Genomic DNA, 15,675 nt, shown 5'->3' on the forward strand with positions numbered 1-15,675 from the left:
GTTTGATTTCATTTTTAATTTGGTTTGGAAACCCTATCTCGTAATTGTAATTCCTAGCTCGTTTGGTACGAAAGTTATGCATTTGGATTTGAATTTGTATTTAAATTAAAATTAGATTTGGATTTCTTCCTTTCGTCATTTGCTAGAACTATCATATCAATTTTGAACCTCTTCAGTTTCTAAACCTTATTTTTTCCAAGAGAAAACAAGTCAGACCCAAAAAACAAAATACACGAAACAGCGAAAGAGCGTAACAATCGGTGATTTCTGAGGATAATATATAGGCTATAGTGAAAATAAGGTTATAATAATGATAATTGATAATGTCGACTGCAGACCCCAAGGGTAGCGTCTCTTATTTAACGACGGAGTGCCCCCCCTGGTTCACCCTCATACCATAATAGAACCAATTAGAGACACACACACGTATAGCTGATATGTATGTAGGTGTGTTATGTCCTTGTGTTGCGTCATGTGATCTGTCCCCACAACAAAAGAACTCACACATACAGTAACCCTACAGCAAAAACTATAACCACACGCACACCACCGAACCACGAACCACGAACCACTTACCACAGAACCACTTACCTCAGAACCACTCAACCACTTACCACTTACCACTCACCACCCAACCACTTACACTTACACCCAACCAGAGAAAGAGTTGATCTAGACTAGAGACCCCTTTTTGAAAACTTCGAGACTTAGGGCCGCTTTCTCGAGTCCCTGTCAAAGTCCCTGATAGCTATCTGTTCGAAAAACTTAAATACCAGATAAACTGTTCGTAAAACCAAATCCGCTTTCTCGACTGCTTTAATTTATCTGAACGAGAAACAATTACAGAGTGCTGTTAACGCACTGTAAAGTGCAAGAAATGGCATGCTTCGATTATTTCATCAGCTGTTTGGGTATAATTCAAAGGAAAAGTCAACTGTGATTTCGTTTCTTCTTCATAGTTGGCTTTGGGAAATCAGCTGTCATTCTATCGAGCCGAAAACGCTTAACAGGGACTCCGAGTCCCTGTTGAAGTTAGCTCTCACATTTATGCACGAGAAAGCCTAAATTCCTTAGCAGGGACTTTATCTGTTCGAGAAATGTTAGCCGGCACTCGAGAAACCGGCCCTTAGGATCAAATAATATAATATACCCAACCCATGTTTTGCGTTTTTCTGTGTTTTCGTTTGTTACCCAACCTTTGATTTCACTTTATGGTTTGTTTTCGACGAAGAAGGATTCACGACGAATAAATATATACTTCACATATAGTACAGCAGCCTTTGAAAAAAGCGGTTAGGACAGCCAACGAAACCCCTGCCCAAAAATGAAACGATTTGAATAACAGAACCCAGTTTCGACTAACCAAATCCCCCAGATAAAGCTTGATTCGAGACCAGAACTCTAACAGAATGTTTACTTACCAACCAAACCCCATAAAAATACAAATACAAATCAGATAGTCAAACAGAATCAAAGTGAACTCGAACTGAGAACTTTGCTGATTGTTGTAACCGTGTGTTTTAAAAAACCAAAAAAATAATTAGATATGTATTAAAGACAGATATTTGATATTGAATGAACGTAACGTGTTATGATGTGCCTACCAAAGAAAATATTAAATACCCTACCTAATTATCGTTGTGATTTGCATTGAAAATATCAAAAACAAAAAAAAATCTCAAAAAATCGAATCATGGTCTCGACAAAGTCTCGATTGTTCTTTACCGTTCGCAGGTTATCGCAGTGATATCCATACTATTCATAGTCCTGTCTACCATAGCCCTGACGTTGAACACCCTACCACAACTACAACACATTGACAACGGTACACCACAGGATAATCCGCAATTGGCAATGGTTGAGGCCGTGTGTATCACGTGGTTCACTCTAGAGTACATACTTAGGTTTAGCGCCTCGCCGGACAAGTGGAAGTTCTTTAAGGGCGGCTTGAACATAATCGATCTATTGGCAATACTCCCATACTTTGTTTCGTTATTTCTATTGGAAACGAATAAGAATGCAACGGACCAGTTCCAGGATGTGCGTCGGGTGGTGCAGGTCTTTCGCATCATGCGCATCCTGCGAATCCTTAAGCTGGCCCGTCACTCAACGGGCCTGCAGTCGTTAGGCTTTACGCTGCGTAACTCATATAAGGAACTCGGTCTACTAATGCTGTTCCTGGCCATGGGCGTTCTCATATTTTCTTCGCTGGCATATTTTGCCGAAAAGGATGAAAAGGATACAAAATTCGTTTCAATACCGGAAACATTTTGGTGGGCGGGTATTACAATGACAACTGTTGGCTACGGGGACATCTATCCCACAACTGCACTGGGAAAGGTTATTGGTACTGTGTGTTGCATATGCGGTGTTCTGGTAATCGCTTTGCCTATTCCCATCATCGTTAACAATTTTGCTGAATTTTATAAGAATCAGATGCGCCGCGAGAAGGCCCTCAAGCGTCGCGAGGCGCTCGATCGTGCCAAGCGCGAGGGCAGCATTGTCTCCTTCCATCATATCAATCTGAAAGACGCCTTCGCCAAGTCCATGGATCTCATCGATGTGATTGTCGACACAGGTAAGATGTATTTCCTGGGCTTTCTATCTATAAGGAATGTGCCTTGCTTACGTATCTACTAAACTACTACTTAACTAGCCGACTGAAAATGGGATCTGCTAAAACGATCTCAGCGCCTCATGCTATGCTTACTATCTATCCACTTATAACTATAGTAACTACACAGAAAATAAAGGATGTTATGTAACGAATTTTATTATCATTAAAAAAATTAATAAAAAATAAATTCATTTTAAGTATTTACTTTTAACAAGGATTTATTTAAGATATTTTATTATCATCAAAAAACATAAATCCAAAAATAATTCCTTTGAAATAAATGTATTTTAAGTGTTTACTTTTAACAAGGATTTTTTAAAATAATTTTTGAATAAGTAAATATTTATTATATTTAATAAAATATTTTTTTTTAAATAATGAATTGTTAATTCTCTTTAATGAAACAAGTGATCATAAAATAAAATTTATTTTACATATTTCAAATCTAATCTAATTTTAATATCCCATATTTTCTGTGTACATCCCTATAAATCCCTATATATCCCCATCCCTTTAAACTTTGCTTACTCTTGTGTAGTCTTGTGCGTTAGCCGTCTAAGTGCTCATTTTAATATTTTTGTATACTTTTGGCATGAACTCTTTTTCAGTTTCCTGGCTTCTTCTCACTATCAGTTCAGATTGGTTTAACTTTTTCGATTTTTCGGTTAACAAGCTGTATCTAAAATCCAGCCTAGAGGCGTGTAAATAGCAATCAGCGACTGCTGAGCCGTAAGATGATAGAAATTGTTGAACCGTTGATTATTCCGAGCTCAGATTTACGTTCGATTGATCAATTGTAAACTAGTTAAGCTATTTGAGTTACTCTTAAGTTCCCTTAAGTAGCCTCTAGACCTTTAGACCCACAATAATCCCCTACAATACAGAAAAGAACACCCCAAGCGTCACACGATAATGGTCAATTAGGCAAATGCTTTTGTACTTAGCGCATTAAACGGGAAATTAGTGGGGTTTTCACTTGTACAAAGCACACATACCCCACCGAACCCCCCCAAAAAAAACCCCCGAGAAATCTTTCTACACCCTTTGCTGTACAAAAAGCGCGCGCGCCTAGAAGTAGGCAATGGAAACTGGCGACCCCCTTTGACAACCGACAATCCCTAACCCTCTCAACCTCTCAACCCTCCGACCTGTGTTTTATTTTAGGCAAGCAAACAAATGTCGTGCATCCGAAGGGTAAAAGACAAAGCACCCCCAATATAGGCAGGCAGACCCTCGATGTGCAAAGCGCCCCAGGTGACTACCGACTACATTGCGTATACGTAGCCTAGCCTATCCACCGTTTTTTTTAGCCACCTAAAAACAAAAACAACTCGTATTATTAAACTCTATTAAATCCGCAGCCGTAGCCTTTGATAATCGCTTTTGAGTAATAGCCCCTAGAAAATTACACACACACGGATACGAAACACAGATACACACACTCTCACACGCGCCAACTACAGCTACACACTATATTGTACCATATACTATATATAATACCTATATTCGCACACTCTCTCTCCCTTCCTCTGGAGTTCTCTCTTTTTCTCTTAGTGTATTTTGGTATATTTATCGAGATATAGTAAAGATTTATATATAGCTTAGTGCAGGGAGAGAATCCACACGGCTTTTAGCTTTAATCTAGCTTTTGCTAAGTGGAAGATAGGCCATTGCAGCTGTCCAGGGAATTGAGAAGAGAAATTGGTAAAATGTAGATCAAATTATGAAACCAATTAATAATAAGTAAATAAATAATAGGTATTTAAATATTTTAGGAATAGGGAAATATTTTTTGTTCCTTTCGATTACCATTTCAAATTTTTATATAAATTAAATTCCATGGAATAATAGAATTTATATACTATCTAATAAAATTAATAAAATATATTTCATTTTTGTAATTCCAAACTATTAGAATTGTAAATGGAATTCTTAGTAAATCATTACACTTTAATAACAATTTACTCATATTCATAATTCATATTTACATTTAACTTTATAAAACTAGAATTTGCAATTATTTAGTAGCTAAAAAACACACATTTTTTATTAAATTATGTAAGTAAAGTATAGTCGAAAATTTTCTACCATGGGATTTAATTATATAGTTATAAATAAACCCCCGAATCTCGCCCCGCACAGCTGCAATCCAAAGTATATATATATAGAAAGCCCCCAAGATTCGTCCTGTATATATAGCCGAAGGATCTAGTGATTAGCTAGGCAATTGCTGTTGCAATTTGTTGCGTTGTTCGGTTTTAGTTTGCCTTCAGTTAAATTGAGTTTGCCTAATTGCTGACTTCTGTTGGACATTTGCCCAGAATTGTGAATTATGATGATGACATTTTGCTACTCTCATTGCTTGATTTTCGTTTTTACTACCGCCACAGTCATAGCAAATTTGAATGCTCAACATAGAGTTTACCATTTTGAACTTAATCGACAAATGTAAAAAAAAATGAAAAAACAAAAAAATTATTATAAATACAACAAACATTTTTAGAAAATTTTCAAGTGCTGATTACATACAATTATAAAAAAATACACAAACACACATGAAACCATATGATGTATATGCTCATTCTCTTAGCCAAAATGTAGTTGTAATTTAGCGAATCGAAGTCGTTATGGGGTTATAAGCCCAGAAATACTAGTCTTCAAAATATCTAGCTACAACGTGTTCCATTTTCTCTGCTCTTCTTTTTCTACTTTCTAATCACGACAAACATTTCTTATCGAACATTTCAAAACCCCAAAACATTTTTACACACCACATATACAAATATTGAAAATTGCAAAAAAAAAATTAAATACACATAAAAAAAAAATACAAAAAAAATGTTTTTTAAATAAAATGCGGCTGGTTTTAAACCTAGGCGAGAAAAACACGCTGATCGAGGCGCCACCGCCGCCCTCATTTGGCACGCCCCGTCGTCGCGCCCTCTCGGCGAGAATCCAGGAGCTGAATCGCAGTTTGCTGGAGGAGCGGGATGCCCAGCAGCAGAACAGCTCCAGTGACAATGAAGACAGCCGTTGAACCAGCCCCCAAATCGCTGGCAAACCGCGCGCATCCACAGCAACAACAACCAGACACCCAAAGAAAGAAAACAACAATCTACACTAAGCGAAATTAGCTAAGAGAATGACAGGCGATTGTTATAATGTATATGTAAATTAGTCGAAACAACAAATGCAATTTGTTACAAACACACCCTCACACAAACACACACACACGAATCACTCACACACACAAGAGTCCTAGACTTAAGCGAAAGAACTTCCAAAAAAACATAAGAAGAAGGTTAGCAGTTATCCCAAAATGCGTAGGCTTGCTTTGAAGCTTCGAATCAATCAGAAATCAGAAATCAAATGAATTGTGTACTTCCATTTTTGATTTATTTTCCAATTGAATGTTGTGATTAAATGTAACTGCTTTTAGGCGCCCTCATACACACACACAAGCACACGAGACACTCACACTCATACAGACACGCTGTCACACACACACACGCGCTGCTGCTAAATACCCGTAATTATGCATTGCGCATACGCCACGTTGCCTTAGTTTATTTATGTTTTTTTTATCTCTTTTATGAGTTAGATGCAATAAAGAAAAATATTAGAACAATTTTGTATTATTTTCTTTATAAGAGAAAATAAGCGAAAATTTGTTGTCTTTCTTTTAAAGGCAAATATTAAAATATTTTTGTTTTAAAGAAAGTATTTTTATGTATTCGCTTTTACTAGGAATATTTATCCATTTTTGAGGGCCAATATTAAAAATATTTCCATTTTTTTCTTTATTGCATCATTATAATTTTTTATTTTTAAAGATATTATTACTGTATTATTTTACCTAACTCTTACATTCATATAAATTTGTATTGTGTGTAAGAGCTAGATGCAAAAACAAAAACAAAAGGCGTATGCTTCATCGTATATTATCGTATATTGAAAGTTTTGCTAATGTCCATCAGCACTTGAAAATAAATCTAAAAAAAAACATAAAATTTAAAGCCCTAAACGAAATGAAGATCCGCTCAAATTTGCTGATGTTCTCCTCAGTTTTTGTTGCAACTTTATTTCGATGACCGATTGCCTGGCCAGTTTTTTGCTATATATCTATATCCATTTGGTTCCAAACGCAAAACTTTCAAGTACCCCAAATGTGATTTGCAGTAGTGGCGGTGGGTGTGGCAGCATGTGTGTGTGAGCGAAATATCTTCCAGGAATTACCGCATTCCATTCCATGTGAGACCCAACCCCAGAAAAAATATGAGATATGCTAACACAACACGCCATATATTCGAGAGAGCTTGAAAAACTCTGAAAATACAATCCGCGTAAGCACAATTTTGATTTAGTCTAAATCTTAGCGATTAACTAGGCCTAACCTCTATGTAAACTCCAAGAAGGCATTTATCGAGCGCATTAGTCAAAAGAAAATAAAATTTATTCCCTCCATGGACATACAAGCACTTCAAGTGGTCGCCATGAGTTGGTAAACCAAAAATGATATAGAAAAAATCCAAAAAACGAACAACAACAACAGAGCAAGCCTTATTTATGAAATTAGTTGTTGTAGCTGTGAGAAGATGAGGGTAAGCTTAGTTTTTAATTTAGAGAGCGCATCGGCGTTATAGCGTGCATTAGGTAATACCAATGAAATATACATATACTCGTTCCATATGTAGAGAAAAAGAAACAGAGAACTTAGCGAAAACCAAAAAACGATGGCGATACGTTCCTAAAAAGCGCATAAGAAGCACAACGGAAAACAAAAGAAATTGCCTTATTTAAAGCGAATTGCTCCTAGTTTGCAGCCATATATAAAGAGATACTTTAAGATAGAACAGCTGAAGTTTTGTTAAATTGTATAAGCCCAACATAACATATACCAATAAAAAATAAGCGAGCTGAGCGAACGAACTAAATTATATACAAAAAATTATATACAAATCCTTTTTTGTGTGATATATTCGAACGATTACCTATGATTTGCCTTGAGTTCCCCACATAGTTCAAACATTTCTATCATTGCGCTCGAAGAAGCTAGAGTCCTGAAAAAAATAAAATCCTGAATAAAACCGGACTGACATTCCAAAAAAAAAATTAAAGAAAAAAGCCTTTACGTGCCTTTTACTTAATATTTTTCCATTTCCCCTTATTTTCTTAACCTCTAACCTTATTATATATATGTGTGTGTGTCCTCGCCCCTCGTTTTCACATTTTTAAACGCTTCCGTTCCGAAATTAAATCCAAATCCAATCTAACGCGCTGCATGCTCTAATCCTATGAACTAATCTATAGAAACTGTGTACGCTCTCTTTATGCTCAAGCCATGTATGATCGAACAAGAACATATAGCGAACAAGAATATGAATATGAATATACTCACTCGTATTCGTACTCGTACTCGTAATCGTACTAACCCAAATGAATAACTGTGTACTGTACTCGTACTTTTGTGTACTACTGTTAAAAAGCCGTAAACAACTTTGTGTGTCTGTGAAAATTAGCAATAAAACCAAAACCCAACTGCGCTGTATTATTTCATTGTAACCAGCTAATCCAAACATACCGCCAACCCATGACTGTCTAAGTATATATATCCATATATATTTTGGTGTTTAAAGCTTGAATTCAAGCCTTGAATGCAGAAATGGCCAGAGTAAGGGGTATATTTTACTCGCCATTCATATTGACTCACAAGGAGAAGTTGTTTTTCCTTTTCATTTCACTCATTAACCTTTTTTCTCCGCATTTCGGTCTAATTATACAAGATCACACACCTGAACATGAATGGCGTAAATGACCATGAATCGGAATTTTGTCTATTTGAGATTTGTCTATTTGAGAAGAATAACTAAATAACCAAGAGAAGAATGTTTCGCACATTTGTTTTGCCGCGTCCATTTAAAGCACTTGCCATTTCAGACACTCACAAAAATCACAAATAGTTACAAGTTTTTTTAAATATTTGTCACAAAGTGGGTTATAATATTTATATATTAATAATTGGGATTTCACCACAGAAAACTCCAAGTTTTATTAGATCTTCTTTCCGAATTATTCTAATATTTTTCTCTTTAATTCTCTTCAATTATGTAAAATATACAATCTAAAAATATTAAATCTCTAACTTAATTTAAATTTTAATGTGAGACTTATCATTATTTTCACTAATGAACTTTTGTGTCAAAGTTAAGGACTTTCCGTTTCCAGTTAATTCCTACTATTCTCATTAGAAATGTAACTATTAGTTTAATACAACTACTAACTATAACTAGAGTTCTAATAGTGTTAATCAGTCATTAGCATCACCAGTTAACTAAATGTCGTTCTAACCCATTTAATCACAAACTCAAGAGTAAGCCCTAAATTTAACACTGAATCATAGACGTCGTTCTTCAATGTTGTTCTCACTGTATCCCAATATAAACTTAACTTTAACTTAAACTTAACTTAGCCCCAACGTTTTTGTGGTCGCCGTCGTCATCGTCGTCGTAACAATTATTAACCAAAATATAGCGAAAAATATAAAACATTCATGGAACTCATTTTTCTTTCTTTTTTCCCTCTTTTGATTTGAAACGAAAAACCAAAATCAAAAACCAAAAATAAAACACCTTCATTTGCGCTCCGTACAAAAAAAACCTCAAACAAATCCAAAACCCGCTCTAATTCATTAATATATATACGAAATATATATAACCCTGTGTATATATGTACCACCAATCCAAACTGGCGTCTGTCGGCTAAACAAATGCGAAACGAAACTGGCGACAAAATGCATTCATGGCTTCTTTGCGTGAACCCCGAAAAATACAAAAACAAAATAAAACGATCGTGATTTTGAACATATAACATGATAACCCGATAACACGTAACATCCACCCACACTGAAACACCCAACACACTGATACACTCACACCGATACCGATACCGAGCAGAAAAGCGCGAGAGTCACACACGATCACTCAAAAATTGGCACCGTTTAACCCACGCGCTCCGCCGATCGCCCACAGGCCACAATCTCTCGCAAACGGACGGCAACAGCACCGAGGGCGAATCCACCAGCGGACGCAACCCGGCCACCACCGGAACCGGGTGCTACAAGAACTACGACCACGTAGCCAACCTGCGCAACTCCAACCTGCACAACGTAAGTCGTTATAGAGGAATAACACAAGGAGTATCCCCCGTTGGGGTCACCTTTTTTGTAAAACACTGATTACGCGGAAGATAGGAACAAATTTTCATGGGCTATCATGTTATTTAATAATATATCATACAATAATAAACAATGAAAAGGCTTTTGCAGCAATGTCATGAGAAACATTACTGTTGGGGTCACCTTTTTTGTAAAACACTGATTCCGCGGAGAATAGGAGAATTTTGTTATGGACTATCACGATCTTTAATGAAATCTCATAGAATGATAAACAATAAAATAAGTTCCTTTAGAAATAACATGAAAAATATAAATGTTGGGGTCACCTTTCGTAAAAATATGGTTCCGTGGAAAATCGTCAAATTTTTACTTGATCTAGGATGTGTTCTCATGAATTCTTTTGATATCTCATACAAAAGAATATATTTCTGAAAGAATAGCATAAGAAATACAGTTGTTGGGGTCACCTTTTTAGTAAAATATTGATAAATATGATACTTGAATTTATTTAACAAAAATACCATTAAAATATTATCTTTAAGTAAGATAAACATAAAATTATGTTGGATTTATAATTTTTTGTAATAAAATTCTCTACAAAACTAAAAAATATACCAATTTTATCAAAAACGTTGGTTAAATTATGTAGAATTTTTACATATAAATATATAGAAATTTGTATTAAGAAATAGGAGTTCCATACATACTTTGGAAATTTAATACATTTTTATTGCGTTTGAGGTATGGCCATTCCCACAAGTAAACCAAATAAGTACTTTGTTCTACGTATAACCATTTACCATTCCAATAACCATTTACCTTGGTTCCCCATCCCATAAATTGCAATCGTTTGTTGTAAGTACTTCTCCACCTAAAACCCCCTAAAAGTAGTTTGAATTGGTGTGTGCTTTATCACTTTACTAGAAACTATACTAATCTTAACTTTCATTTAATCCAGCGACGTGGATCCAGCTCTGAGCAGGATGCAGTGCCGCCCTACAGCTTCGACAATCCGAATGCCCGCCAGACCTCGATGATGGCCATGGAGAGCTATCGCCGCGAGCAGCAGGCATTGCTGTTGCAACAGCAGCAGCAGCAACAGCAACAGCAGCAGCAACAGATGTTGCAGATGCAACAGATTCAGCAAAAGGCCCCCAATGGCTCCAGTTCGGGAGTGGCCAATAACCTGGCCATGGTGGCCGCCTCGAGTGCGGCAACAGCTGTGGCCACCACAGCCAATAATCCCAATAATGCCACAAATGCCAGTAATATACCAGTTACCCAGGAATCGGAGGGCGCCGAAGGAGGCGGAGGCGGTGAAGGGGGCGGGGCAGATGACGATAACCTCTCGCAGGCCAAGGGACTGCCCATCCAGATGATGATCACGCCCGGGGTAAGTCTGCCAATTAGGGGGAGATACCTACTCATTGCCATAATCGCAATCGTATTTCTTGAATATCTTAATGTTTTCAAAGTTCCTAAATCGTAATCCTATGTATTAGTAAATGTGAAGCCGTTGAAACTGGATCGAAATATATTCAAATAATTCCAATTATATCCCAATTATATTACTCACGTTTGGTTCTATTCTCATTTGCCAACTGTTTTTAGTGTCGGGTAAATTCGTTTTGAGTTTTCAGTTCTTATATTATATATACCACATATACATATATATCTTCGGTGTCCTTTTGGTTGAGTTTTTACTGAGTTTCTCCCATTGGCGGCCTCTTTTCGTAGTCTTTAGTACCCCCAATAGTCTGTTTAGCTTCATGTTCTCTCTTGATTTTATTCAAACAATATCCAAATCACCAGAAAAAAATTATAGAAAAAAAACTACGACTCTTGAGAACAAAACCAAGTTCTTTAACAACATTCACACATTTCAACTTTTAGATTTTACGGGGACGCAGTAAGGAGGTACATTCAAAGTATACACAAAGAACTCAACCTACTCTAATACTCTACTCTACTCAACTCGAATGCATTTGTGCCACAGCCTATATATTAATTAAATAATTAATTTTGAATGGATTTGCGGATTGATTGTCTTCTTTTCAGTGGCTGAACGAATGCTACAAATATATAATTTCCTTTTTTTCGGGCGAATGTGCATTTATGGATGCCTATCTGATCGAATGCCCAATAAACAAGAAAGGAAGCTAGCTTCGGCCAGCCGAAGCTTATATACCCTTGCAGATCATTCCTATTAATTAACAAATCGCAAAAATGTTCAATTTTCTAATATTTCTCATTAATTTTCCGATCGTTCCTATGGCAGCTATATGATATAGTCGTCCGATTTTGATCAAATTAAAATTGAAATTCGGAAATATTTAAAAAGAGTCATATCCTAGAGTAGAAGATAATACAATAAAAACCAAAGAAGCTAGAATTTATTTCCTATTACTTTTCCATTAATTTTCCGATCGTTCCTATGGCAGCTATATGATATAGTCGTCCGATTTTGATTAAATTAAAATTGAAATTCGGAAATATTTAAAAAGAGTCATATCCTAGAGTAGAAGATAATACAATAAAAACCAAAGAAGCTAGAATTTATTTTCTATTACTTTTCCATTAATTTTCCGATCGTTCCTATGGCAGCTATATGATATAGTAGTCCGATTTTTTAAATAATTAATTCGAAATTCAGAAATATTTAAAAAATAACATCCCCAAAAGTAGAAAGTAATATTTCAAAAAACACCGAAGCTAGAATTTTTTAAAGTTTTTTTTTTTCGATTGTTCCTATGGGAGCTATAAGATATAGTTGTCCGATCCGGTCGGCTCCGACATATATACTACCTGCAATAGAAAGAAGACTTTTGCGAAAGTTTTGTCCCGATAGCTCAAAAACTGAGAGACTAGTTTGCGTAGAAACAGACAGACGGACAGACGGACAGACGGACAGACGGACAGACGGACAGACGGACGGACAGACGGACATGGCTAGATTGACTCGTCTTGTGATGCTGATCAAGAATATATATACTTTATGGGGTCGGAAACGTCTCCTTCACTGCGTTGCAAACTTCTGACTGAAATCATAATACCCTCTGCAAGGGTATAAAAATCGATGATTTTAAAACATGTTTGTTTTCCAATTTTCCAATTCTTCGATATAAAGCTTAAATCTATTTTATATCCTTTGCTTTTGGTTTAAGTTGGTTTGTTATAGGTGCGCTGGTTTAAAGAATGACCAGGAATGGATTTCATTTCTATATTCAATATTGGAAATGTCTGTCAGTCGAAAAAACGTTTTGAAATTTAAAAACTAAATATTACAAATAAATTTAGTTAATGCTGACGCCTTGGAAAAAGTGTGATTATGTGTAAATTGTAGATATAATTTTTTTTGCTCAAAAATATTAGTCTTAGATCTAATAATTGTCATTTTGCCTTTAACATTTTCTCAGTCTGTAAGTCAAATAATTTTGCTCTGCTAATTTCATGACTTTTACTTGAAAATAAAATTCATCTGCCAAAATATCCCTTGAATTTTTACATTTCATACATTTTTTGGAAACAGAAGAATGATTCTTGATTTTGTATATTTCATAAAATTCTACCAGAACCACTCACAATTTCGTCACAAACAATTACACAGATTTAATACTAATAAATCTTATTTTAGGAAAATATTTAGGCGGCCTTGATAAGAAGATATTATTATATTAACCATCAGCATAACAAATAAAACTGGTATTCCCCAAAAATAATAATAATAATTTCATAATAATCTGAAAATAAATATTCACGCGAAATATATAATTTGATGGAAAGAGATAATGCTAAGGAAAACTTTTACAAAATATAGAAAAACAAATTTCTTAGACATAGAAATAAATATCTTAATCTGCATAAGGATTAGTCCCCGGTAAACTGATGAAATCGCTGGGAGCGGCTCCATTCGTAGGATTCGTAGGAACCTGATTTTGACCCTGACCTTGACTTTGACTTTGACCCTGCCCCAGCTGCTGTTGCTGTTGCATCTGCTGCAACTGCTGCTGCTGATGGGCCAAAGTTCCCGGGAGACTGGGAGCTATAACAGGAACCGCGGTGGGCCTATCATATTGCTGCAGAGGTTGCTTCAGCTTGTCCAGCAGAGCATGTAGATCCACTGTGAGTTTCGGTTGCACAATCCCTTCCGCCGCCTGCAAGCCCACCATTTGCGAGGACAGAGCATCCACATCCTGGCGAGCGGCGAACAGCAGTTGATCATGGGCAGCCAATTGGAGTTGGGCAATCTGTGCCCGAATCGCCGAGGCCGCGACTTCCTGCTGGGCGGTGTGCAGCGAGGAGGTGATGCTCCTCACATGGTTCGCCGACTCCTCCAGCTGCGCCTGCGCCGACGAGGCCACCGATTGCGCCTTCCTGATCTCGGTGGCCTCCAGTTGGACCCTCGCCTGGGCCACGTACAAATGCTGGACTAGATTGCGCAGCTCCTGGCGCCGCTGCTCCGTTTCATCCTGTTCGGAATACGCATTCGGAGTTCCCTGGGTGATTCTGCTGAGAGGACATGACTGCTGTTGTTGCTGTTGCATCTGCTGCTGGGGTTGCAACTCTGTTTGTTGGGGTTGCCAATTGTTGGATTGGAAGAAGTCCGAAACTGGGGAAACGGGGGATGCAGGGGCAACTGGAGCAGCTGGAGGAGCTACATTCGGAACCATTTGGCAGGTGTTCATAACATTTTGATCCGAAGCCTGAGTGTCCATGCCAGGAGCTAAGGAGAGCCAGGGTTACCAGGTTTAAAAAACATTTTGTAATCCAATATTTACCAAAAAACTAATATACCGAAACAAAATTTTCAGAATTAACAGGGCTATTTTTTGATTTATAGAAAAATAAAATAAAGAAAATTTCTTCTTTTCTAAATTTATATAGAATGTACATTATTTTTAAAATTTAGGGCGATTATTTTCTAGAGTGTCGGAGCTTAACTTACCAATTGGATCTGCATCCAGTAGACCTTCACAATTAGACCGCTTTATTCTTCTCTCCACATCAGCATTTGCATATGAACTCTCCCTGTAATCACCGTTCCAGAAAGATTCCATCTTTTCGCGATTTTTTATACCGCTGGGCTGACCTTCTATGCCGATTGCGCAGATAATTATAGATAGTTGAACTGTTTAGGCTATTGCATTAAGTATCTAAGGTTTTTCCTATAAAGTATTTTAACTCACCGATCCAATGGAGATTGCTTAGGCGCATTTAGAGCACATTTAGACCAATTTGAGCCGGGTTCTGCGGCAGCAACCATTGAGCTGGATATTAGTTTATCGGCAGTATCTCTTTCATAGGTTTTTTCTATAAGTTTTCACCCGAATTTAAAGCAGGCGATTATGACTTTTAGGCTTTCAGTTACTGGGTTTTCATTTTTGTCAATAGAAGTTTATTTGAAGGATCTATTTCCTTCAAGGCAAAACATTGGGATTGTAATATAGTAAACCCAAAAAATCAACACCACCACCGACACCTTCACACAGCTTGAGCCGCATGCATACAGGACTACTTATTATACAATTTTTCTTGCTAACCTTATTCCAAGCCAAAATAAAAGGAAAACCTAACTACTTTTAATCCCGAGAGTTACTCTGCATGCGGCATGATCTGCAACCCGGTGATCCCACTTGTACATAAGCCTAGAATCTATAGATTTATATTCCGATTGTTAACGACCGATGCGAAATGATGCCACCATCCCAAACACCCAACTATTTATAGGAAGTGGCCGAGCTGCGTCGTCAGGTGGCTCTGGAGAACCTGCAGAACCAGCGGATGGACAATCTGGAGCAGGACGTGCCCGTGGAATTCGAGTGCTGTTTCTGCACAACCAAGGTAACCGGGGGGATGGGCTTGGGATTCCATCCTACTGAATCCC

General features: G+C 37.0%; 2 protein-coding genes across 11 annotated transcripts in view; one reads left to right on the plus strand and one right to left on the minus strand.

Annotated features, from left to right (window-relative positions):
• Shab (Shaker cognate b) overlaps positions 1-15,675 on the plus strand; it is a 68,538-nt gene that overhangs the window by 44,125 nt on the left and 8,738 nt on the right. For 5 of the 10 annotated variants that reach the window (XM_070214282.1, XM_017145385.3, XM_070214281.1 and 2 more), the window contains 4 exons: positions 1,735-2,578; positions 9,571-9,782; positions 10,750-11,184; positions 15,519-15,632. In XM_070214282.1, the coding sequence (XP_070070383.1) occupies positions 1,735-2,578; positions 9,571-9,782; positions 10,750-11,184; positions 15,519-15,632 (1,605 nt within the window). Of the gene's footprint in view, positions 1-1,734; positions 2,579-3,781; positions 3,872-9,570; positions 9,783-10,749; positions 11,185-15,518; positions 15,633-15,675 lie in introns of all 10 variants that reach the window. The other 5 variants (XM_070214284.1, XM_070214285.1, XM_070214287.1 and 2 more) reach the window with 3 other exon arrangements.
• LOC108059922 (mediator of RNA polymerase II transcription subunit 15) lies at positions 13,545-15,169 on the minus strand. The gene is made up of 3 exons (XM_017145393.3): positions 14,978-15,169; positions 14,737-14,919; positions 13,545-14,514 (listed from the first exon to the last, which is right to left on the minus strand). Exons 1-3 carry the CDS (start codon positions 15,003-15,005, stop codon positions 13,643-13,645), a joined length of 1,083 nt encoding a protein of 360 aa, XP_017000882.2. The 5' UTR covers positions 15,006-15,169; the 3' UTR covers positions 13,545-13,642.

This window comes from Drosophila takahashii, chromosome 3L (assembly GCF_030179915.1).
Source record: "Drosophila takahashii strain IR98-3 E-12201 chromosome 3L, DtakHiC1v2, whole genome shotgun sequence".
NCBI lineage: Eukaryota > Metazoa > Arthropoda > Insecta > Diptera > Drosophilidae > Drosophila > Drosophila takahashii.

What these genes read in the sequence shown, in the direction of transcription:
- LOC108059922 (XM_017145393.3), bottom strand. Translation starts at nt 15,005, where the DNA reads ATGCGCCTAAGCAATCTCCATTGGATCG. An exon ending in AAGCAATCTCCATTGGATCG is followed by an intron (nt 14,920 to 14,977) that starts GTGAGTTAAAAT and finishes TAGCCTAAACAG; the next exon opens with TTCAACTATCTATAATTATC. An exon ending in ACTGGATGCAGATCCAATTG is followed by an intron (nt 14,515 to 14,736) that starts GTAAGTTAAGCT and finishes GGCTCTCCTTAG; the next exon opens with CTCCTGGCATGGACACTCAG.